Source organism: Stegostoma tigrinum, chromosome 9 (assembly GCF_030684315.1).
Source record: "Stegostoma tigrinum isolate sSteTig4 chromosome 9, sSteTig4.hap1, whole genome shotgun sequence".
In the NCBI taxonomy this organism is placed as follows: Eukaryota; Metazoa; Chordata; class Chondrichthyes; order Orectolobiformes; family Stegostomatidae; genus Stegostoma; species Stegostoma tigrinum.
The window spans coordinates 46352836-46378221 of NC_081362.1; the positions used below are offsets into that span (position 1 = coordinate 46352836).

At 40.1% G+C, this 25386-nt stretch overlaps 1 protein-coding gene across 4 annotated transcripts in view; it reads right to left on the reverse strand.

Annotated features, from left to right (window-relative positions):
• The window catches only part of cfap36 (cilia and flagella associated protein 36), a 102551-nt gene that overhangs the window by 23651 nt on the left and 53514 nt on the right, over window positions 1-25386 (reverse strand). For 3 of the 4 annotated variants that reach the window (XR_007248149.2, XM_059648512.1, XM_048536680.2), the window contains 2 exons: window positions 18883-19054; window positions 12549-12623 (listed from right to left, as the gene is read on the reverse strand). Coding sequence is in view for 3 of the 4 variants with exons in the window: in XM_059648512.1 (XP_059504495.1) it covers window positions 12549-12623; window positions 18883-19054 (247 nt within the window). In the remaining variant the exon portion in view is untranslated. The remainder of the gene's footprint in view (window positions 1-12548; window positions 12624-18882; window positions 19055-25386) is intronic. The other variant, XM_048536682.2, reaches the window with a different exon arrangement.

Genomic DNA, 25386 nt, shown 5'->3' on the forward strand with positions numbered 1-25386 from the left:
GCAGCACAAACAGAAGCTATTGTTTGGCTGAGTGCTGCAGCAGAAGCTCAAACTGGTTTTGTGCAGGCTCAGGTTATTCTTGTGCAAGCTTAGCTGGCTACCAGGCAAGCTCAGACTATCAGTATGTTGTGATTACTAGCATTCAAACGGGCGCACAGGATTCCAGCAATTTGTTGTCCGATATATCGCTTGGATTGCTGAGGCACTGCCTAAGAGGAATGGCAGTGTTTTCATGGAGCATAAGCCTTTGTTGTGAAATTAATTCAAGAGATTTTGGCATTGATGATCAGGCAAGCCTTTATTGACCATCCCTATAAACTGATCTTTGAGAATGAAATAGTAATTTATTGTCACATGTGTATTTACATGGAAAATACAGTGAAAAGTTTTATAGGTCACCCTACCATGGCATCTATAATTAATGACAGAAGTCAAAGATAATTAAAAAAAAAGTAAAATTAAGACAATGTTCATCACAGTTCAGTTGACGGCTCCTGGAGTTGGGGAAAAACTAATTAAGGAACAATAGAAAACTCCGAAGATGCAGCTGGGACAAGACTGCCATTCTGGGATGAGAATGCCATGTTGAGCTGCTGAAATATTAAGCCAGAAGCCTCCACCAAAGAAGTCCACCATGCCAGGCCAAGACCACCTGCTGGGCAGCTGGAATACCTGGAAGCTGAAGATGAAGAAGACCTCCACACTGGGACATGACTACCACACCTGGCGGGGATCGCTGTTTCTTCACTTTCAGGTACCGAGCCTAGCTGAGGACCTGGAGCCTCGGCCCAACCTATGATTTCAGGCCAGGGGTGTCAGCCTGGGACCTGCTCCTCACTCACCAGGAAACCTTAGGCTGGAGTGGAGCCATGTCAGGCTTCTCCTGGCATTGCTGCCACTGCTGCTGCAGGCCTCCTTCACCCACAATTCTCCACATTTTTAAAAAATTATAAAAAAAAAGAAAAAGAACAAAAGTGAAAAATAAGAAAGAAAAGAAAGCTGATGGGAGCAGACAATCTCTGGGCTCAACTCCCTACTCCACTGCTATCTTGTAAGGTGATAACAAGCCAACACCTTGAATACATGAGTGTCTAATTCGACTATTTCAGATGACAATTTTCAGCTAATTCTGTTGCTGTGGGTCTGGAGTCACTGTAGTATTTGTGATGAGATCAGCTGGGTCAATCGCACAGATTATGAATTCCCTAATTGGGGTTTATTAATTTGGTCCATTCAGGGAGCCCTAGTTCACAGATATAAACAGGAGTGTCAGGTGTTCTGATGAAGCTGGATCAGTGTCAAGGATTCTCCACGTGTAAATAAAGGGTGACTTGGTGATGGGAAACTGGCCTCTGTGGAGTTATTTCAGTGATGACAAGAGTGGGATTAATGAAGGAACCATGCAAAAACGTCTACAAGCTGAACACCAAGTGGACTTCAAAGGCACTACAACTGACTTTTTCATTGCATAATGTGACAAGTGCAGCATATAAATTGAAGGGTATTCTGATGGAAGTGACACTCTCAGCAGTCCAAGGAAGCTTGGGGAACACCACTTGAATGAAGGCAAATGTATAGCCTCATTCAGGACATATTCTGAACAAGGGATTCTAGGTCAGCACACAACAAAACCCCAAAACAAAGCTAAGCCTTGGACAAACAATTAAAATTTTCTTCAGGATCCAGGTGGGCAAGCCATTGTAGTTGCTGTTTGTGTGTGAACTTGAGACAGCAACAGTCCTACTAGATCTAAATTGAGTAAGAGAACTCATAGGCCAGTATCCAGGAGACTGCACACCCTGGAAAATCCACCTACACCTGGTTTGGAACAGTTGAATTGCTTAGCAACATTCAAATCAGAACCAATCAAACTAAATGTCTGGTTAAACGTCACTTGGTTCTAATGGAGGGCAACACCAACGCAGCCATTTCAGTGATCACAGGATCACCAGTCTTTAACAAAATTAAGTGATAATGGGAACTGCAGATGCTGGTGAATCCAAGATAATAAAACGTGAGGCTGGATGAACACAGCAGGCCCAGCAGCATCTCAGGGGCACAAAAGCTGACGTTTCGGGCCTAGACCCTGCTCTGATGAAGGGTCTAGGCCCGAAACGTCAGCTTTTGTGCTCCTGAGATGCTGCTGGGCCTGCTGTGTTCATCCAGCCTCACATTTTATTATCTTTAACAAAATTAACTCTGGATTCCAAGTTTTAAGCTTAAGCAAGACCACAGCTAGACTGAGAACATATACTGGGGAACCTTTACCAATTAAGGGTACAACTTTGGTTCAGGTCTCCTGTGAGAAGCAGCTGATTCAGTTACCACTGAATGTAGTTAAAGACTCAGGGCCCAAGCTTGATGGGGCGACATCCTAATAAAATGCTCGGAAGCTTTTCAGGAAGGTCCAGTGACTATCAAAGGAGCTGTCAGAGGTTTGGTTCACTCGAGACCTGACTCTGAGGAAGCTGGATCAGTCTCAAGGGCTCTCCACATGTAAATAAAAGATGACTTGGTGATGGGATACCGGCCTCTTTGGAGTTATTTCAGTCACAAGATGGGATGGCGATTTCCTTCCCGAAAGGACAAAGGTAAACCAGATGGATTTCTACAACAATCCAATAGTTTTGCACTCATCAAACCTGATACTAGTTAGTTATTCCAGATTCATTTAATTAATTGAATTTAAGTTTTACTTTTCATGGTGGGATTAGGACTCATTTCTGTGGATCATTCTTCCAGACCTTTAGAGTATTAGTCTAGTAATGTTACTTTTTGGCTAGTAATGTTACCATACCTTGCAACATGCAGCATTCATAACCTCATCCCTCACACTTCACCAATGCTCTAATGTTACCTGCTAGTTAACCAAGACTGCTGCCCACTCTGCCACAAATGTTGAATTTACGTTTCTCATCTCCTAATTTACCTATCCACCACTGCTACTCATTCCAATCCCTATGCAATATGACACATCTGTCTTCTTATCATTCTCACCAAATGGACTACACCCAAATGAGACTTTCAGCAATTCACAGATTTGGTTTATCTTTCCTTGTAGAAAAGATTTAAAAATAACAAAGGAAAAGGCCAGTCACAAATTTTGAAATGACCAATGGAGAGGCTATCAGTGAAGTTAAGAGTTGAAGAGACTGGAAAAGGCTAGATACAGTATTAAAGCATTTCTGACAGACATGTGGTCCTTTCTCCATAAATAACTGAACAACGAGAAAAGAGATTATAATGATTGTTACATTGCCACAACTAATTCCTTTCTTTTTCTTTTGTCTTCCTGAGCTTTTGAATACATAATAAGTATCATTGGAGATGCACAAGAACAATTCCTTCCATTTGAGGTTGCCAAGCAAAGGAACTTGAGATGAAAGTAAGATAATAAAATGTGAGGCTGGATGAACACAGCAGGCCCAACAGCATCTCAGGAGCACAAAAGCTGACGTTTCGGGCCTAGACCCTTCATCAGAGAGGGGGATGGGGTGAGGGTTCTGGAATAAATAGGGAGAGAGAGGGAGGCGGACCGAAGATGGAGAGAAAAGAAGATAGGTGGAGAGGAGAGTATGAGTATAGGTGGGGAGGTGGGGAGGGGATAGGTCAGTCCACAGAAGACGGACAGGTCAAGGAGGTGGGATGAGGTGAGTAGGTAGGAGATGGAGGTGCGGCTTGGGGTGGGAGGAAGGGATGGGTGAGAGGAAGAACAGGTTAGGGAGGCAGAGACAGGTTGGACTGGTTTTGGGATGCAGTGGATGGAGGGGAAGAGCTGGGCTGGTTGTGTGGTGCAGTGGGGGGAGGGGACGAACTGGGCTGGTTTTGGGATGCGGTGGGGCAAGGGGAGATTTTGAAGCTGGTGGGACTTCACCAGCTTCAAAATCTCCCCTTCCCCCACCGCATCCCTAAACCAGCCCAGTTCGTCCCCTCCCCCCACTGCACCACACAACCAGCCCAGCTCTTCCCCTCCACCGAATGCATCCCAAAACCAGCCCATTCATTGAGATGAAAGTATTCCTGTTTCTATTAGTCCAGTTAGAGAAGTAGTTGAGTATTCACTTTGTGATTGACAAATTACAAGCGGACATGAATTGAAATTGCTTGGAGGCACAGCTATGAAGAGCTTTCATTATAAGCCGCATTTTTCTTCAATCTCTGCTCATCTGAACATTGATCTTGAATTATGGAGACTATTATTGATGAGAATCCAAAAGACATTTATAACTTAGCCAGATTTTGATAGGTGTGAAATGCACTCTTTCCACAGTAGTGGAGAAATGGCAATGCAAATAACAGCAAGAGCTTCCAACGTAGAGTGGATGATGTGTAAGATGATGTACTGAAGACTTTCTTGTGGAAAGACAGAAGTCCTTAGGATCTTGAAGAGGACAAACCTTTTATCCTCGGTTTCCTCATTATAACAATGAGTGGAATTTTCCCTACTCGGCGTGGAATGTATGCTAATGAGAAAGTTGGGAAAATGTGATGTGAATGAAAAAAAATCAGATGTTCAACAAAAAAAACTGCTGTGATTTTCACCTTACGCTTTAAATTGCAATTTCAGAGCCATGGTGTTGCACGGTGACTATCTTATTTCCATGCATTTGCATCTTATTAATAACCCTACTCACCTTATTTATAAAAACTGAAAGAACTGCAGATGCTGGAAATCAGAATCAAAAACAGGAATTGCTGGAAAACACCAGCAGGTCTGGCAACATTGGTGGAGGGAAATCAGAGTTGACGGTTCAGGTCCCTTCTTCAGAGCTGATGGAAACTATGAAAATGTTGGTTTTTAAGCAGAAGATAGGGTGGGGGAGACAATAAGGAGAAATGATACGTGGAGATAGAACCTAAAGAGCGAGAAGAACAGTTGGAGAGACAAAGGGTAGATTACAATCAGGCTACGAGGGTGAATAGCTGTTAACAGGAACTGTTAGTGGCTAACAATGGGTTGTGTGTAATAGCAGACCATATGGTAACAAAGGTGTTGGGGTAAGAACTTGGAAGGGCTCAAGCCCAAAAATTGTTGAATTTGATGTTGAGTCCAGAATGCTGTAGATTTCGCAAGTGAAAAATGTGGTGCGATACTTCCAGCTCGCACTGAGGTTCGCTGCATCATTGTAGCAAGCCCAAGACAGAGATATTGGCCAGGGAAAAGGTGGTGTGTTGAAGTGGCAGGCAATAGAAAGGTCTTTTTTGCATACGGAATGTAGGTGTTCTGCAAGCATTCACCTAGTCTATGCTTCATTTCACCAATGTAGAGGAGACCACATTCTGAACAGCAAATGTAACAAACTAGCTTGAGTGCAATAAACCAGTCTCCCACAAACCCACTGACTCCTACAGTTACCTTGACTGTACATTGTCACACCCTCTTCCTGTAAAGATGCTATTCTATTCTCCCAGTTCCTCCAACTCTGCCGCATTTGTTCTGATAATTCCAACTTCAACAAGGGGGCCTCCGAAATGTCTGCCTTCTTTCTCAACTGAGAATTCCCCAGCACCGAAGTTGATAAGGCCCCCAGCCGGGTCTGAACCATTTCCCACACTTGAACCCTCACCCATTCTCTTCCCTCCCACAACAGTGATAGGGTCCCTCTTGTCCTTACCTACCATTCCATCAGCAGCCACATCCAGCCACTTGCACCACATCCAGCAGGAAGCTACCACCAGACACATATTTCCCTCCCTTTCCCCTGTCAGTCTTCAGCAGGATCATTTCCTCTGAAACATTGTGGTTGACTCCTCATCAACTCCCAACACCTCCCGATGCACCTTCCCATCCAAGTGCAGAAGGTATAACCCCTGCCCATTTACTTCCTCCCTCCTCACTATCCAAGGCCCCAGACATATGTTCCAGTTGAAGCTGCAATTTACCTGCACTTCAACTCAATCTAGTCTAATGTATTTATTGCTCACAATGTGATCTCCTCTACACGAGAGGGGCAAAGCGCAGACCAGACAATTGGTTTAACACCTACATTCTGTTCACCAAGATGACCCCGATCTTCTAGCTGCCTGCCATTTCAACAAACCACCGTGTCCCCTCCCTAACATCTCTGTCTCAGGCTTGCTACGCTGCTCCAGCAAAGTTCTGTGTAAGCTGGAAGAACATCACCTCATTTTCCAAGTGGGAACCCTGCAACCTTCTGGACCCAATATCAAGTTTAATAATTTTAGGGCCTAAGCACCTTCTCCCAACACACCATAACCCGCTGCACGAGGCCTTGTCATTACATGGCCTGCTACCACTAACAATGGCCCCCATTACCAGCTACTCATTCTCTCAGGCCTTTGAGTGCCCAACTGTTTTTCTCTGTCTCTGGGCTCCATCTCCACCTATTGTTCACTCTTATCAACCTCACCACCACACATCTTGAGCATAAACACCAACCTTTTCCTAGGTACAATCAGTTCTGAAGAAGGGTCACTGGACCCGAAACGTTGACTCTGCTTTCTCTACACAGATGCTGCCAGACCTGCAGAGTTTTCCAGTAATTTCTTACTGTATTTCTGATTTCCAGCATCTGTAGCTCTTTGGATTTTTCTGTTAAATTAGTACTTTGCATCTGTCTTCAACAATGATGTAGACACTGCGCAAACTATGGTGACAGAACAGGATGCTCACTCATTAGACGGGTTCAAAATTGATAAGGCGGCATTTGATAAGCTGTTAAAAGTTTAGGGCAGCAGCCATTTCAAAAAGAGAGCCTTTACCACAAGATTGAAAATCCATCAAAACCAAAGGCTGTGTATGTGATATGTGCATCATTTAACTGCCAGTACCAACTCCAGAATTTCTAGATTGAATTTCCTTAGCCTTTCATATAATCTCTCAAACTGCATGATACTGTTATGGTCCCAGCTGATGTTATTACTGGATGAATCCCAAACTGAAATATAAGTGTGCAATGTTTCAGATTTAATTTTGAAAACAAAACTGAAGTTTATTTTGTAAAAGAAATGAAGATAAAATATGATAAATTATTTACAAGTAACATATTTAAAGATCTTGAAACACATTGTAAAAATATAATCCCATTAATCTCAAGGTGCCCTTTACAGTACTCACACAGATAATTCCCTTATCTAATCTAACTGTGGCTTCAACTCTCAGCCTTGAGAATCTGCTGGCCTTTTCCTACAGTTTTCTTACACCTTAAACTTTCTCAGCTACAAATAACTTCTTCAGGGTTTTCATCAAGCATTTCTGGTCTGAAATGTTTACTTAATTCTTTTTACTGAAGTAATCTATTTTGAACAATTCTAAGCTATCTTTCCCCTTCTCAGAAGCAATTGCTTTTTGCATTCAGCTTCTGCTAAGAATCCTATTACAAAACTCTGTGTGTAAATTAGAACCTCCAATTCTTCTTTGGTATCCAGGCTTATTACATCTAGTTCTGAAAACACTTTATGTCTAATTTTATTCTTTCCTGGAAAAGTTAAAGCTGAAGGCATATCTTGCACCTGAGGCAATATTTCCATCTCATTCTTCCATTGGTCACACAGGTGCAATCTGAAAATACTGGTGAAAAATTGCAATTTGTTTGGGACCTTGCAGCAGAACACCATAGACAATAAGATATAGAAGATGTAGGTCCTTAAGCCCAATAAATCTGCTCCACATTCAATGAGATCCTGGTTGATCTGATAATCTTCACTCCACTTTCCTGCCTTTTCCCCATAACCCTCAATCCCCTTACTAATTAAAAATCTGTCTATTTTAGCCTTGAATATACTTAGTGTTCTAGTCTCTACAGTCCTGCGTGATAAAGAATTCCACAGATTCACTACACTTAGAGAAGAAATTCCTCCTCTGTCGTAAATGGGCAATCCACTGTTCAGAGATTATGGTTTCTGGTCCTAGACTTTCACACTAGGGGAAACACCTTTCCACACCCACTCTGTCAAGTTCCATAGGAATCTTATATGTTTTAATAGGTTTCCTCTTCTTCCAAACTCCAATGAGTACAGGCCCAACCTACTCAACCTCTCCTCATAAGGCAGTTTTCTCCATATCTGGGATCAATCCAGTGAACAATGTCTAAGTTGCCTCCAACTCCAGGATATATTTCTTGACATAAAGGGACTAAAAGTGTCCAGTTATGATCAGACTAGTGCCTAACACAGTTTTATACAATTACTCTATTTTTATGTTCCATCCCCTTTGGAATAAAGGTCAACATTTCATTTGCCTTCCCTGTTGCCTGAAATTATATGCTAGCTTTTTGTGATGTATGCTCGAAGACCCCTAAATCCCTCTGATTCTGTAGCTTTCTGCGGTCTTTCTCCATTTATATAATAGTCAGCTCCTCTATTCTTCCTGACAAAGTGTATAACCTCATATTTTCCCACATTTTATTCCATCTACCAAGTTTTTTTTGTCTACTCACTTAACCTGTATATATCCTTCTGCAGACTTTTTGTGTCATCCTCACCACTTGCCTTCCTATTTTTGTGTCATCAGCAAACTTGACTGGAGCACACGCACTTTCCTCATCTAAGTCATTAATATACATTGTAAATAATTTTAACACCAGCATTATCCCTGTGGCACTCCACTAGTTACAGGTTGTCATCTTGAAAATGCACCCCTTTTCCTAACTCTGTCTGCAATTAGTTAACCAATCATCTATCCATGTTGATATGATATAACAAAACCATGGGTTTTTATCTTATTAAGTAGCCTAGCAGATGGTACCTTTACCAACTGCTTCAGTTTAAAAAGCTACCAAAAGCTTTGTTCCTAGCAGAAACATGAATTACCTTCTGCTTTCTACAGCATCCAACTTGAAGAGTTCAAGGTTACCATGTTTCATACATCAATATCAATATGTTTAATTAGGTGCAAAATATTTTCAAAGATTTACAAGCATTTTACTACAAACCTATGGTTTAGCACAGATATCTTTCCCTACTAGACCCTTTCGCTATCCAGAAACTAATTCCATTGGGAAGAACAAGAAGTCCAATAAGCTTTATCAACTCTCAACCAACTCTGGAGCTGTTCTGTTTAAGCCTTAAAAGTGCTTACATTTTTAACTCCGAAACCCTGAACCTGTTAGACTACTAGTTGTGAAGGCAAATGAGGTTGCCTGCTCATTCTGGCTATTATCATAATACAAGATTGCTTTGGTGTCAGCCCCTCTGTTGGTCTGACTAGTAGCTGGTTCTCACTTAAAACCTTGAGTCATGCTATTCTCCATGTAATTATTAATCTGACCTAATTATAGTGGTGATGAGGTTCTCTTATGGGACTGACTGTGATGCTAGATCAATGCAAATATCTAATGCAATAACCTCAAAATCGTCATGGTACAAAACTTTAAATAGTATTTATAGGCAAAATAAACTCTCATAAAGAATGTGAGCTCTTCCGATAGGTTAATGCAATTTCAACTCAAGACTAATCAGGGATATACTTTTTATCTGGTTATTAAAGATTGGATTGTCAAACTGATAAGCAATGCATTTTAGAAGTAAAAAATACGCATCATCCCTCAATTGTAACTTAGGACTTCAGAACAGAACTACCATAATGTGGTCTCAACTTATCTATTCTAATGTAGTCTGAATTACACTTCCAGTATAACACTCCTCAGTCATATTCAGGAAAATAACTTAACTCTCAAATCTTCTACCTTTATCCCTCCATATCTACTTTTAAAAAACATATTTGCTGCCTGCTTTGTTCATTGAACCTGCATCTGCCATTGCTCCTTTTCTTCAATTATTCATTTATGTAAACCAATGAAGGAAAAATAGTACTGTGATTAGATGTAAAAACTTATTCAGGATGAGTAAGGTTTTAAAAATAGTCTACAAGATGAAACCATGTTAATTCACAATGTTCACAAAACCAGTGGTTTAAATTGAGTGTTTATAGTCAACGTGTGACTATCAACTTTAGCCATATCATAATTTTTCACGGCACTTTGGCAGCAGGCTTTATTGTAATGTTTACGGAGCCTTAGACCTTACTATTCTGGCAATAAGGTTGTACTATTCAACCCAGATAAAGGGAGGGACTAACAAATCCAGCAAATCCTGGATAACAAGGGATATACAGGATTGGATAATGAGGAAAAGGGAGGATTATGGCAAATACCAAGGGCTCAAAACTGCAGAAACCCGACAGGAGCAGAGAAAATGCAGTGGGGATCTTACAAAGGAAATTAAGAGAGCAAAAGGGAGCTTGAAAGGATTATGGCAGGTAAAATAAAGGAAAATCCTGAGTTATTTTGCAAGTACATGAAGGGTAAAAGGACAACTAGAGAAAGAATTGGGCCCATTAAGGGCCATGGTAGTAATTTGTGCATGGAGCTGGAGGATGTAGGTGGGGCTCTAAATGAATACTTTCTGTCAGTGTTCACTTCTGAGAGGGACAATGTCAGTTTAGTTATCAAGGAGAAGGACTGTGATATAATTAAGGAAATTCGCATGGACAGAGTGTTAAGGCTAAAAAGTAGGTAGATCTACAGGACCAGATGAAATGTATCCCAGGCTGTTGAGTGAAGCAAGGGAGGAAGGAGCAGGGGCACTGCCAATAATTTTCAATTTCTCCCTGGCCACGGGACACCTGCCAGAGGACTGGAGGACTGCCAATCAGGATAGATAAGCTTTTCAAGAAGGGGTCAAGAGATAAACTAAGATAAACTACAGGCCAGTCAGTCTGACCTCAGTGGTGGGGAAACAATTTTTGAGAGTCAGAAATAATCTACACTTGGGATTAATCAAAAACTGTTAGCATGGTTTTGTTAAAGGGGCATTATGTGTGACCAACTCAAATGAATTTTTTGAAGAGGTGATTAGTTGCATAGATGAGTGCAATGTATTTGATGTAGTCTATTTGGACTTCAACAATGCTTTTGGTAAGGTCCTCATGGGAGATAACAGCCAAGGTAAGAGTTCATGGGAATCCAAGGAAATTCAGCTAGTTCTAGATCCAGTCAGCTGAGTGACAGAATGCAGAGGGTGACAGTGGAGGAGTGCTTTTGTGACTGGATGCCTGTGTCTGATTGGGTTGCACAAGGACCAGTATTGGGGCCCGTGCTGTTTATGGTGTAATGACTCAGACTTGAATGTAGGAACGTTGATCAATAGTTTTTTCTGAATTATACAAAAATTGGTGCGATGGTAAATAATAAGGAGGATAGCCTTAGATTGCAGGAGGATATAGACGGACTAGTCAGATAGGCTGATCAGTGGCAAATGGAGTTCAATCCGCATAAACAGAAGGTGATGCACTTAAGTGGGACAAAGAAGGCAAAGGAGCACATGATGAATGGAGAAACCTTGGGAAGCATCAAAGATCAGACAAATCTCAGTGTGTAAGTCCATCTGCCCATTACGGTAGCAGGATGAGTAGATAAAGTGGTTACGAAGGCAACTGAGATACTAGTCTTTAGTAGTCGAGGCATACATCTAAAGAGCAGGAAAGTTATGCTCAAAGTGTACAATACATTGGTTAAGTAACAGCTAGGCTATTCAATTCTGGAATTCACATAATAGGAGGGATGTGATTGCTTTGGAGAGGATGCAGAGGGCATTTACCAAGATGTTGTTTGTGTAGGGACGGTTTTAGTTATGTAAAGAAATCGGATAGGTTGGGGATAACTGGGGAAAGAGTTGGGCCTCTGGAGCAGTGGAGACTGAGTGAGGACATAATTATGGTGCATAGGATTGAGGGGCATAAACAACATAGACTGGAAAGAACTTTTCACCTTGCAGGAGAGATCAATGACTAGGGGCATAGCTTGAGGGTAAAGGGCAAGGGATTTACCAGCAAAGCACGGAAAATTGAGAATCTGGAACTCACTGCCAGTAAGGGTGGTAGACACAAAAATCCTTATAACATTTAAGAAATATTTTGATTTATACTTGTAATTTCAAGGCATATAAGGCAGATGGGTCAGATGCTGGAAAATGAGATTAAATAGGTGATTGTTTTTAACAGGTGCAGTATTGACAGGCTGGAGGGCCTTTTTCTATGCTGTGGACCTTTGAAGATTCTGTGTATCATAGATGCCACATACAAAAGGACAACCAAATCATATCAGCCCAAATAAGACATCCCTTGGGATTGTCACTAAAGTAAATTTAAATTTCAAGGTTTGAAAAAAAAGCAGGTTTTCATAATTTGAAGTGCCTTTCAGCATTAAAATCAATATCGCAAGACAGCTGGAGATTATTTTCAAAGAAAATGAAATCAAATTAGTTTTTGGATTGGTATTGAGAACAAATATATAAATTACCAAATGGATGTTGAGATGAGAGCATAAAATAAAAATATAATTAGTTGCAAGATGTCATACTGGCCAATGGGAAGGCACAAAACAATGTACATGTCTGGATTTTAGATGTATTGTCTTATAATGTTGATATTTACAAGAATCCAGGGCCAGATTTTAGATTCTTACGTTAAGTGAAACAGATAATTTTTACCCAGAGAAACTTTCATATTTAAAGTTGCTTGAATTTTTCAAACAACAATTAGTAACTAACTTATCAAAGACTAAGAATTTTACAAACATGTCTACTACCTCATCTAGGTTACTTGTGGATGCAACTGCATCTTCTCTTGCTGATGTTCTCTTTTGTAAAGATTTTTGAACAGCCTGTAAAAAATTTGGCATGTTAGAACAGTCAAACTTACTACACTACAAAGCAACAGGTTCCTCAACACCTCTATATACAATTATTTCAGTTTCAAATAAGAGAATGGAAACCAACCACTTGAACTGGGGTGAACTCTAAAGCAAATAGTGCAAGGGATTTATTCAAAATTATGTGTTCTCTTAATGTTGCTTCAATTTATTGAACCTAATCCTAAACCTACCCTTAGTACCCAGCTCTTCACCTCTTAATGTTAAACTCAATTCCCGTTTCATCCTGGTTACTGCCTTCCTTCCTCAACTACTGTCTTCAGGCCAACCCTGTTAAATAATGATACACAGCCTTCAACATTTTTCATAAATCATAAATTATGCAGTGGTACAAAATTATACTGATAAAAATCCCTCATTAAAAAGGTGATAAAAGACAGTGGTAATAAAAATATGAAAATGTTAGAGTGAATGTAGGTAGGGTGATAATTACAAAATAAAAGGATCTAATTTCAAAACAACATTGCTCTATCATAGTTTAGGGTTTAACTCCATTTTCTCGATAAGGAATAAGATAAGTCGGATGTTTCAAATAAAGCCCCATACAAGTGATTAGTAAACAAAATTAGAGCCCATGGGACTGACAGTAATATACTTGAATGGGTTGAGAATTGGTTAACAGACAGAAAGTAGAAGTGAGAAATGAACAGGTCATTCTCAGGATAGCTGGATACGTATTACTATTATTATTTGGGTAATGCAAAGATCAATGCATTCATATGAACAATCATATAAATAATTGAGACAAAATGTAATATTTCCAAATTTACTGGTGACACAAAAATAGGAGAGAATGTGAGATGTGAGGAAGATGCTAGGCAGCTTCAAGGTGATTTGGACAAGCTAAGTGAATGGACAAGAACATGGCAGATAGAAAAAAATGTTGATAAGTGTGAACTCATCCTCTTTGTGAGGAAAAACAGAAAAGCAAAGTTATTCATGAGTCGCTTAATGGTGATATGCAAGTGCAGAAAGCAGTTAGGAAGGCAAATGGTACATTGGTTGGCATCACAAGGGAATTTGAGCACAGGAGTAAAGATGCTTTAATGCAACTGTGTTGAGTTTTGGTGAGATTGAACCGAGCGTACTGTGCATAGTTTTGGTCTTCTTATCTACAGATGGACTTGCCAAAAGGGATTGCAACAGAGTCAGGATAGTGGGATTGTCTTATGAGGAAGATGAGGAAAATAAAATTGGGCTGGTATTCAAAGAAGTTTCAAAGAATGAAACTTTCAAAATGTTTACAGGATGTGGCATGGAAATGTGGAAAGGATGTTTCTCCTAACTGGTGAGTTTAGAATGAGGGGAAGGCCATTTAAGACGAAGATGAACCAACATTTCTTCACTCAGAAGATGATCTATTTGAATGGTGGACCAGCCTTGTTGGGATGAAATAGCCTACTCCTGCTCCCATTTCCTTTCCTGTTCAGGTTATATAGACTTTGCACAAAGCATTTTACATGTTTTGCCATGGTTCAATTAAAACACAATTGGAGCTATTTTAAACCCCAGGAAATGTGTGTTGAAAGGGGGAAGGAAACTTTCTAAAACTCTTGAATTTGTTAGACTATAAAACCATAATTCAAAGGAGGAGAAATTAGACCATTCGGCCCATCGTGTCTGCTCTGCCATTCAATCATGGCTGATAAGTTCCTCAACCCCATTCTACTGCTTTCTCCCCGTAACGTTTGATCCCCTTGATTCCTACTCTAAGTATGTTGTACTGTCACTTTAAGAGCATGACCAAATGGCATGATGGTGTCATTTCTGGCTATTTTAGAGGTAAACAATTCAGTCTAACTTGCTGCCATGTTGTTAACACTTCCTAATAAAAGTACTTGTCATTTTAAAATATGTTGTAGTCCCTAATCCTAGTCCTTTGTGAAATGTAATACAAAAAGAACAGTGATAAAATATGCTTTGAGATCCACCAGGGCTCATCCAGGGATTCATCGAGAAATAAATTACGATCCTCACTACAGATCTCAGAGGCACTTTGAAAAGGTAAAAAAAGACAAATGCAGTCACTATAGATAAAAACAAGGGAAAGCATATAAAAATTAGCATGAAATTTTGGTGTCATGGGACTATATAGGACTTCTACACAGAGAGATTCCATTATTTTGTTCAAGATAACAAAATTGAAGCAGATGTAGTTGTCCCTGCATTTCTAGTATTATGGGAGGGGAATTTCCCTCCAGAGGAGTTTGGTATGGCCAGAAAAGCCAAGCTCCAAAATTTATGAATAAAATAGTAGGAATCCTACAAGAATAATTTTTCACCAGTAACTGAAAGTTTCAGATTCCAGGAAGGCAAACAGGTTGATGGTGAATCTATCTCCTAGTTCATATCAATTTTAAACAAGTTAGTAGAATACCTTGAATTCAAAATCAAGTTCAATGATCCTATCAGAAACAGACTGATGTGTGGCTTAAGATGTGAAGTAACCCAGAAGAAATTACTGACAGAAAAGCGCCTAGACTTAAAGAAGGCATTTGAAATAGCAGTTTTGGTAGAACTACCAGACAAGGAAGCTCAACAGGTCAACACAAGGATGACAGTTCACAAAAAAACAGCTGAGAAACAAGAAATAACACAGACTCTAAACTGCCATCAGTATGAAAAAAAAAGGTCACACAGCAGCATATGGTGGTATTAAAAAAGCGATATGCAGAAACTGGGGCAAAAAAGAGTACACTAAATGGTATGTATGAGGAAGAAACATGAACAACAAACAGTAAAAGTACAGAAACCAAAAGAAAGGAAGAAAATCTACACAGTACAAAAAAGTCATCATTTTCTTACTGGCTGCTTAAGCCTCTAAGGCCCGTGAGCAGCAGCAACTTCCAGAACCATAAGTCAATGCCATATTGTGCAGAACAGTGGAGGGCTGTGCATCTGCAGCTTAGATGGAATGATGGTCATCATTCCATCACAATTCAATCATCTACACATTACACACTCCACTCATGGGAAAGGCCACACTGGCCATAGGAAAGAATTGCACTTTTTGTGAAGGGCAATGTTTTCACAAGGTTGACAAATGTACTAAATGGTCTGAAATGATCATCATGAAGATGACAGCTTCACAGAAAACCACTGAAAAACTGGAGGAGATCCTTGTGAGGTTTGGTTATCCAGAATAACTTGCTGGTGATAACAGTCCATAGGTTTTATCCCAGAGTTTACAGACTATCCAAAGCAGAACAGAATGCAACATATCTGAACAGGTCACTGAGCCACAATTGCCTGGCAGAAAGGTTTGTTCAGACAATGAAACATTTCTTAAAGGTAAGTCAAGAACAAAGAACAGTACAGCGCAGGAACAGGCCTTTGGCCCACCACATTTGCAGCAACACAAGACGCTTTCCTAAACTAAAAGTCTTCTGCATCTATGTGGTCCATATCCCTCTATTCCCTACCTACGCATGTATCTGTGAAGATGCCTCTTAAATGTTGTTAATGTATCTCCTTCTACCACCTCTCTGGCACTGCATTCCAGGCACCTACCACCCTCTGTGTAAGAAAACTTGCCTCGCACATCTCCTTTAAATTGTGTCCCTTTTACATTAAGCCTATGTCCCCTGGTAATTGACATTTCCTTCGAAAAAAAAGACACTGACTATCCATTCTATCCAAGCCTCTCATAATCTTGTAATCACTTTTCAAAAGACTGAGTGAATTTTTGTTAACGTACCAGAAATCAAACCAGTCGACTCATAGTTGTCTGGCATTGGTCAAGGCAAAGTGTCAGTTGCGCATGGTATTCGATTTGTTGAAACCAGTTATGACAAAAAAAATCGTTGACAGGAAACAACACAATTAGGTTTTCCAACCAGAAAACAAGGCCAAACACCATGTTTTCTGAAAAGGCTGAGAAGTGTCTCATCACTAGCGGGATGTACCACGCATCATTTTAGCATTATTGTTCGACTGGTCTCCCACATCTTACAGATAAGAGACAATGTAGTACGGAGATGACACATATTGCTGAGTGTTGCACTCAGAACAAATGTGCCAGAGACAACATTAATAGAATATCTATAAATAACTGCGCCAACTATAGACCTGGATAAACCGGAGGACTCCTGATGCTGCTTGGCCTGCTGTGTTCATCCAGCCTCACATTTTATTATCTTGGAATCTCCAGCATCTGCAGTTCCCATTATCTCTAAACCGGAGGACAAATCAGTGCGAGTAGCATGTGAAGGTGACAGTATGTCACATGATGCTATTAGCCAATATGGAGGGAAACAACTCAAGTTTAGCTTGTGGCCCTGTAGAGTGAACACCTCTTAATAAAAGCTCTTGTTATTTTAAATGCTCTGGCTCCTAATCCTTCTCGAAATGTAACAAAATCCAACTCGGTTTCCACTCCATTCATTTCTAGTTTTAGCAGATTTGGGTTGAGTCACAAATGCACATTCAGAGGCCAGCTTATTGTTAAAATCTTTTCAGGGCACTCCATGCACCACTCATTTTTTAATTTCAAAGTCATTCCCTCTCCTAGTAGTCAGTGCTCCTCTTCTGTTTTGTTCTCTTTGTGCATTACTTGAGCTATAATTGAAATTCGTTCTCTTTGGCTATCAACCTTACAAACTGAACATTTTTTGGGTTAGACATTTTTTTAAAAACTGCTTTCACTATAAATTTTCAAAGATTAATCATTGCTTCTTCAGTGTAACAATTTTTTTTACTATTTGAAATCCATGAGAAACAACAAAGCTAGCTAATCAGTATCATAACAAGTCATGATCTCACGCTCCTCACTTGAAACTCTCACAAATACGTTGCACTTTTTAAGAAGTTAATTATTTGTAACAATCCTTTTCTGTGAAATATGGTCAATTGTTCCAACATGACAGTACACAACTCCCTTCTTACTCAAACTGAAATGAGAAAAACAATAAAAATAGTCATATCAAAACAAATAAAGGTGAATAGACTGTTTGAAATCAGGAGTTAACCTGCACGTACAAAAGGGGCAGCCAGGAAGAGAATGCTCAACAAGGGAATGAATATGGGCAACGCAGACATTATTTGTGCTAACTTCCACATAGCACATTCAAAGTTTCAAGAAGTTTTAAATGTTTTGATATTTGTTGCCAAATTAATTGGGATTAAAAGAGGATTCAACTCGGTATTTGTTGTGTATAAATTCTTGACACATTTCTTAAATTTAAATATGAATATATTCAAACAAAATCTCGTGGTGGCAACTATAGGTTCTCTTAGATTCTAATAAAAGCAGAAGCAAAACTCTAAGGCAAGGACACAAAACATATTCAAGTACAAAGCAGTAGTATGATATCGGACAATGCTCTTAGCTGATTGTGACAATTAATGGTTGCAGAATATTGCAAGAATATTTTGTAAAAATGTATAACTTTATGCAAATAACTACTTTTGCTTGTAACAATTTAAATATGTAAAAGCTTTTGTACAATAGGAAACAATAGTCTTAACTTATTATTAGTCTCTATTGGTATTTATCAGTCAACAGGTTTTATATATAGGCATTCAGGTCTGTTTACAGAAGAGACACTAAGAACACCACACTTTGTAGTTAAATGTGCATTATGGACCAGAATCAACGGTCTATGGGGTGCTGTTGCCATGCACATGCACAGTTAATTTGGACATCTGAAAGTTATCATCAAGGATATTCTGCAAAAACACAGCTTTCACTGACGGAATTCATACAGACATTACTTTAATGTCATAAACCCAGGAAAATAAACATGGCAAAAACATGAAAACATTCAGGTACATGAATAAGCAGTAAGTGAGTTCTCAACAGCCTAATAGTAATAACTGGCACTAAAAATTGGCCTGAAAAGTGAACTTTATAAGTGCGGAATCTCATATCTTAGAAGAAAATTAATACTTCACATTTGTTTGCATACTTCAGTGAGGATTCTTCAATTTGATCGGCTGAAGAACCTCCATGCTCCTCGCAAATGTCACACATCTTCTGTACAGAGCTCCATATTACATTAGATGCCTGACAAGACTACGTACAGCATCTGGACAACCATATCAGAAATAAACAATGAAGTCCATTCTTGTGACACTGAGCACAAAATTTGGGTTTATAATCCTATTCAATTTTACAACAGAATTTATAGAAGTCATCATGAAGTATGCATTTAGATCTAAAGGATGACACTTTATCACAAACTTAAGTACCATCTCAGGTGTATTTTATTACCCGTTGTAAATTTTCTTTTTCTTGTTCATGTTGTCTAGAAAGTCGAGCTTCCTCCTGTTGTGCATTCTCCACAATTGCTTTCTCTAAATCACTTTGCGTTGTTCCAGCTTTGGCTCCTGTCTCAGTAGCATATCTCTTTGCTACCTCCCGTTCATACTCATCTTTTGATTGCCTGATGAAAATACAAATGTGAAAAAATAAGTGCAAATTACTAACATAGCAGTTGTTCCCTAGCATCAAATTAGATTTTCAACAAAGCATTAAGTCCTGGGGATGAGAAGAATGAAATTGCAAGAGACTTTCATCCTGTGCCATATAGCTTCCTCCTGGATTCTACAGATAATATATCTTATGTCAGAAATTGATTTTGATGTAACTAGTAGGTGTTAAACATGAAAAAGGATTTAAACATGCATCTTTAGGGCACAAGTTTTTCTCAAAATAATCCTTCTCTAGAATATCTAACATACCGAAATAGGCCAAATCCCGACATTGATCAAATCCATATCAGGCGAATGAAAATATAGGTAGATCCATGATAAATTTAAAATACGTACCTAATTTCCTCCAGCCATTTCAACTGGCACAAAAAAGGTGGCAGATTACAACCTGACAGATACTGAAAGCGACACCAGATTCAGCCCTTAAATGGCTGCATCATTTTTTAATTTTATTGAACACAGAATATAGAATAGTACAGCAGAGTACAGGCCCTTCGGCCCATGATACTGTGCCGAACTTTTACCCGAAACCTAAGGTCTATCTAACCTCCACCGCTACCTTATATATCATCCATATGCCTATCAAATAGCCGCTTAAATGCCCCTAATGAGGCCGACTCCACTACCCTCTTCGGCAATGCATTCCACGCCCCTACCACTCTCTGAGTAAAGAACTTAACTCTGGCATCTCCCCTATATCTACCTCCTTTCACTGTAAAACCATGTCCCCTCATAAAACTACCTCCACCCTCGGAAAAAGTCTCTGTCTGTCTACTCTATCTACACCTCTGGCAAGTCACCTCTCATCCTTTGTCGTTCTAAAGAGAAAGGCCCTAGCTCTTTCAAACTTTCCTCGTAAGACCTTCCCTCCTTTCCAGGCAACACCCTGGTAGATCTCCTCTGCACCTTTTCCAACGCTTCCACATCTTTCCTGTAATGAGGTGACCAGAACTGGACACAATACTCCAAATGTGGCCAAACCAGACTTTCGTATACCTGGAGCATAACTTCACAGCTCTTGAACTCAATCCCTCTATTAATCAAAGCTAACACACCATACGCCTTCTTAACAACTCTATCCACCTGGGAACTTCCCTTTCAGGGAACTGTGAACATGAATCCCAAGATCCCTCTGCTCCTCCACACTGCCAAGAATCTTTCCGTTAACCCTATATTTTGCTTTCAAATTTGTCCTTCCAAAATGAATCATCTCACACTTTTTAGGGTTAAACTCCATCCGCCACTTCTCAGCCCAGCTCTGCATTCTACCAATGTCTCTTTGTAACCTAGAGCAGCCCTCTGCACTGTCCACCACATGACCAATCTTCGAATCGTCCACAAACTTGCTAATCCACCCTTCCACTCCTTCATCCAAATCATTTACAAAAATCACAAGTAGAAGAGGACCCAGAACAGATCCTTGTGGTACACCACTCGTAACAGAGCACCACACTGAATATTTTCCATCCACTACTACCCTTTATCTTCTAAGCGTCAGCCAATTCTGAATCCAATCTGCCACATTTTCCCCTATCCCATGCCTCCTTACCTTCTTCATGAGCCTACTATGGGGAACCTTATCAAACGCCTTACCTAAATCCATGTATACCACATCCACTGCTCCATGTGTTTGGTCACCTCTTCAAAGAATTCAATAAGGTTTGTGGTGATGATCTACCCTTCACAAATCCATGCTGACTATCATGAATCAAACTGTGCCTTTCCAAGGCATCATAAATCCTGTTTCTCAGCCCTTTCCAATAATTTGCCCACCACTGACATAAGACTAACTGGTCTGTAACTTCTGGGGTTATCCCTGTTCCCTTTTTTAGAACAAGGGAATGACGTTTGCCTCTTTCCAATCTTCTGACACTATACCCGTGGACAGTTAGGACGAAAAGATTATCGCCAAAGCCCCTGCGATCTTGTCCCTCGCTTTCATAGAATCCATGGATAAATCCTATTAGGCCTGGGGGACTTATCTATCTTCAACTTCCTCAGAATTCCTAGCACATCTTCTTTACCAACATCAACTTCCTCTAGCCTACCTGTCTGTTTCACAATGTCCTCCTCTACAACTAGGTCCCTCTCAGGTATGAACACTGAAGAAAAGTATTCATTAAGGGCCTCTCCTATCTCTTTAGGCTCTATGCACAAATTCCCTTTACAATCCTTGATCAGCCCTACCCTTTCTCTGGTCATTATCTTGTTCTGCACATACGTGTAAAAAAGCCTTCGAGTTTTCCTTGATCCTATCCGCCAAGATTTTCTCATGCCCCCTTATAGCTTTCCTCAGCCCTTTCTTAAGTTCCTTCCTGGCTAACTTGTATCCCTCTAGAGCCTTTTCCATTCCTCTTTTCCTAAACCCTACATAAGCCTCCTTCTTCCTCTTAATCAGTTGTTCAACTTCTCTTGAGAACCATGGCTCCCTCACTCGACCCCATCTTCTCTGCCTGCTAGGGACAAACATATCGAGCACATGCAGTATGCATTCCTTAAACAATCCTCCTTGATGGCATCTTTGAGTTTTTTTAACACTCATGAGACATCGGCATTGTTGCTGGCCAGCATTTATGGACCGTTTCTTGTTGCCCTTGAGAAGGTGCTGGTCAACTTCCTTAGAATCAGAGAGTCCCCACAGTGTGGTAGCAGGCCATTCAGCCCATTGAATCCACACCAAACCTCCAAACAGCATTCTACTCAAATCCACCCCTCTATCCGGTCCCTGAATACTTCACAATTCCCATGGCTAATTCACCTAGCCTGCACATCCTTGGACACTGTGGGTAATTTAGCATGGCCAATTAACCTAACCTGCACATCTCTGGACAATGTGAGGAAACCAGAACATCGGAAGAAACCCACGCAGACATGGGGAGAATGTGCAAACTCCACACGCATAGTCGCCTGATGGCGACATCAAACCTGGGTCACTGATGTTGTGAGGCAGCAGTATCAACCACTGAGCGACCGTGCTGCCTTGAACCGCTGCAGTCCACGTGTTGTACATTGACCCACAATGCCCTTATGGTGGGAATTCCAGGATTTTGATTCATTGACAATGAAGGAACGGTAATATACTTCCAAGTCAGCGTGGCTTGGAGGGGAACTTGCAGGTGGTGGTGTTCCCAAATATTTGCTGCCTTGAACTTCTAGATGGAAGTGCTGATGGGTTTGGAAGAAGCTCTCTGAAGATTTTTGGTGAATTTCACTGAGTTTTAGATCTTCAGGAAGGTGGGTGAATATCTAAAGGCTTTATGAACCTTGAGAGAAAGTCTGTTGTCGAGTCAGAAACCTTTTGATAAGTATGTTTAAAGAAGTTGCCAACTTCAAATGTCATAATTAGATGAAGGATTTTAGTTTTCAATCAATGATTGATTGTAATGAACTCCATTTCTAGCATTCTGCAAGAATATGACCTTCAGGATACGCTCAGTTCCAAGGATGTATATTTTGACTGTTTCAATATTTGGTAACATTGACTTTTTAAAATTCATTCACAGGATAAGGATGTCACTGGCTAGGTCAGCATTTATTGCCCATCCCTAATTGCCCAGAGGGTAGTTAAGAGTCAACCACATTGCTATGAGTCTGGAGTCTCATGTAGGCCAGATCAAGTGAGGATGGCAGATTTCCTTTCCTAAAGTACATTAACAAACCAGGTGGCTCATTAGTGGGGTTTTCCTGACAACTGGCAGCAGTTTCATGGTGACCATTAGACTCTTACTTCCAGATTATTATTTGAATTCAAATTCCACTGTTTGCCATAACAGGATTTGAACCCAGGTCCCAGAACATTACTGGGCCTCTGAATTAATAGTCCAGTGATAACACCACCAGGCCATCACCTTCCTACCTATTCCACCCAGCAACAGGGGTCAGGCTTACTGCAAGGTTTTCAATAGTTCACTGAGGACAGTTCAGGTATTACTGAAGAGCAGTTGAAAGGTTACATGCAGTGAGTGAAGATGTCAGACAGATACAGAGTAGACACCATCTTAGGAGTGCTGGAGAAGTAAAATATACATGATCTGTGTAAGGGACCCGGGGGTGGTGTCAAGAACAGTAAGAATGGCTCTGTGTTGTTAGAATTCAGGAAAAGGTTCCATGTATTAGTAGGCGGTTAAGTGTTGGAGTCAGGACACAGAAGTTGACCTGGGAGACTGAGAAAGTGGGAAGGTTGCCAGCTCTTTGCTGGTGGAAGACTGATAGATTTTTGGGTACTTAAGAGCAGCAACATTTTTTTTAACCAAGTAACACGCTTGATTGACAATCTTTTGAGCTATGGAGAGTTTTCTTTCCCCCTAAGTGGAGTCTGAATAATTGATTGTTTATTTAATAATTGCACATGCATTTCAAAGAATTCCTAGTGTTAACAAATGGTTAATGAGCTCTGTCTACTGTGAATAATGGTGAACTAAATTTTGGAAGCTGTTCAAACTCTTTTGGCAAAATGGACAAACTAAAAGCCATGCTTCATGCTGAGCTCTGAAAAATACTTTGCACCAGTAAACTCAAGGTTTAACTCAAAGGTGATATCATAAGCAGAAGTTGCTTCAGGGCAGTGACTGAAGGTATTATATTTGTTATTTCTCTTCCGGTATCTAAGGAATTTTTGAAGATTATGACACATGCCTCTACAATGTCTTTTTAGACCCAAATCTACTATATCTACAATATTGCCAATTTCAATGCTACTGGTTCTCCATCATAACTGCATCTTTGAAGTTAAAGAAAACTTTTCTTCAAAAGGTTTGCAGAAGCCAAAAGTACAGGGGCTTATTCTGATTTTATTGAAAGACTATGGAAGACTATTATGTTATACAAACACAACGTCGTTATTTTTCTGTATTTTTGATTGTGGACTGAAACGGGAGATGAAATGTTATAAAAATCAAGGCTTGTTGAGGTACTGTTGCACTTTTTAAAAGCAAGTAAGGTGAAACTCACTGCAAGTGCTATTTACCAAGCTGGTGGTTCAAGTAGTAGTGGATGGTCTGCAGATGAGATAGAGTCTACAGCTGTGTACAAATGGAGGTTCAACTGGCAAGTAGCTGTGGACTAGCATCTAATTATCAATGACAAAGGCCCCTCTGTCTACCAAGAATGTGATCAGTTCCCAGGTACATGAACAGCTTTGGGCTGTAAACAAGCTCGTAAGAAGCCATCAGATCTCTGCAAGTCCAGGAGCTGTCTTTATTCTCTGCATTAATAAATATTTTAAGGCAGAAGAAAACCAGTTCATTTTTCTTTCATCAGTTGCTATAAGACTTGACTGTTAATTAATAAGTCAGAGACCTTTATAAACATGAACCTATCTCCTGCAAAGAAGTGAAAGCATCCAGAGAAAGAAACCATCTCAGCAAACCCTGTGCATGGGAATCATCGTACTACCTTCCCTGTGTTTCCCACTATATTTCCTGTCTATGCCTGTCTGTAGTTTGTGTGTGTAAAGGGGTGCTTGTAATGGGTAGTTCTTGTTATGTGCCATCTGTTCACAATTGTTTATCTGTGACGAGAGTTATTTATTTGCAATAAATAGTACATCTTGTTAAGTACAGTGTGGAATGCTCTGCTAGGAAACATGGTGGAGGCAGATTCAATTGAGGCACTCAAGAAGGCATTAGGTAATTATTTGGGTATAAACGGCTTTCAGAAACATGGGGAAAAGACAGGACATTGGTGTTAAGGCATACAACCGGCGCAGACACAATGAGCTGAACAGCCGTCTACACTGTCACATATCTGTGATTTAGATATCTGGTTCATTGGGCAATCAGGGCATTTTTAAAATAAACCTTTAATTTTTGTCACGATTCATGGAATTACTGGGCTCAGTTTTCAGCATGGTAGCAGTGAAGCATAACAGTTAGGAAATGGCCATTCACTAACAAAAATAAGGATGCCTTGTAGCATGATTTGTAAACATCTAAATTTTAGATTGCAACATCCTTTAAAGTATCAAAACTATTTGATGAAAGTCGAAACGCAGCAAATTTCATTTCCCTGGGTTTAGAAAGCAGTCAGCATAGAATAACTTCTATCGAGAGTGCACATAATAGAGTAAAATGTCCCAAAGTGCTCCAGTTGGGGCAATATAGTATATGACCCGGCCAATACAACAAATCCTAAACCAACATTAATAATTGGCATGTACTTCAGGCTTTCCTAAGGTTGCTGCCACAAATCTGAAAGTTCCAATATATTTATAATTGTTCCTAGTAGCTGACTGGGACTGTGAATCTTGACACTTAGATTCACACTGTTACAGTTCACACATTTT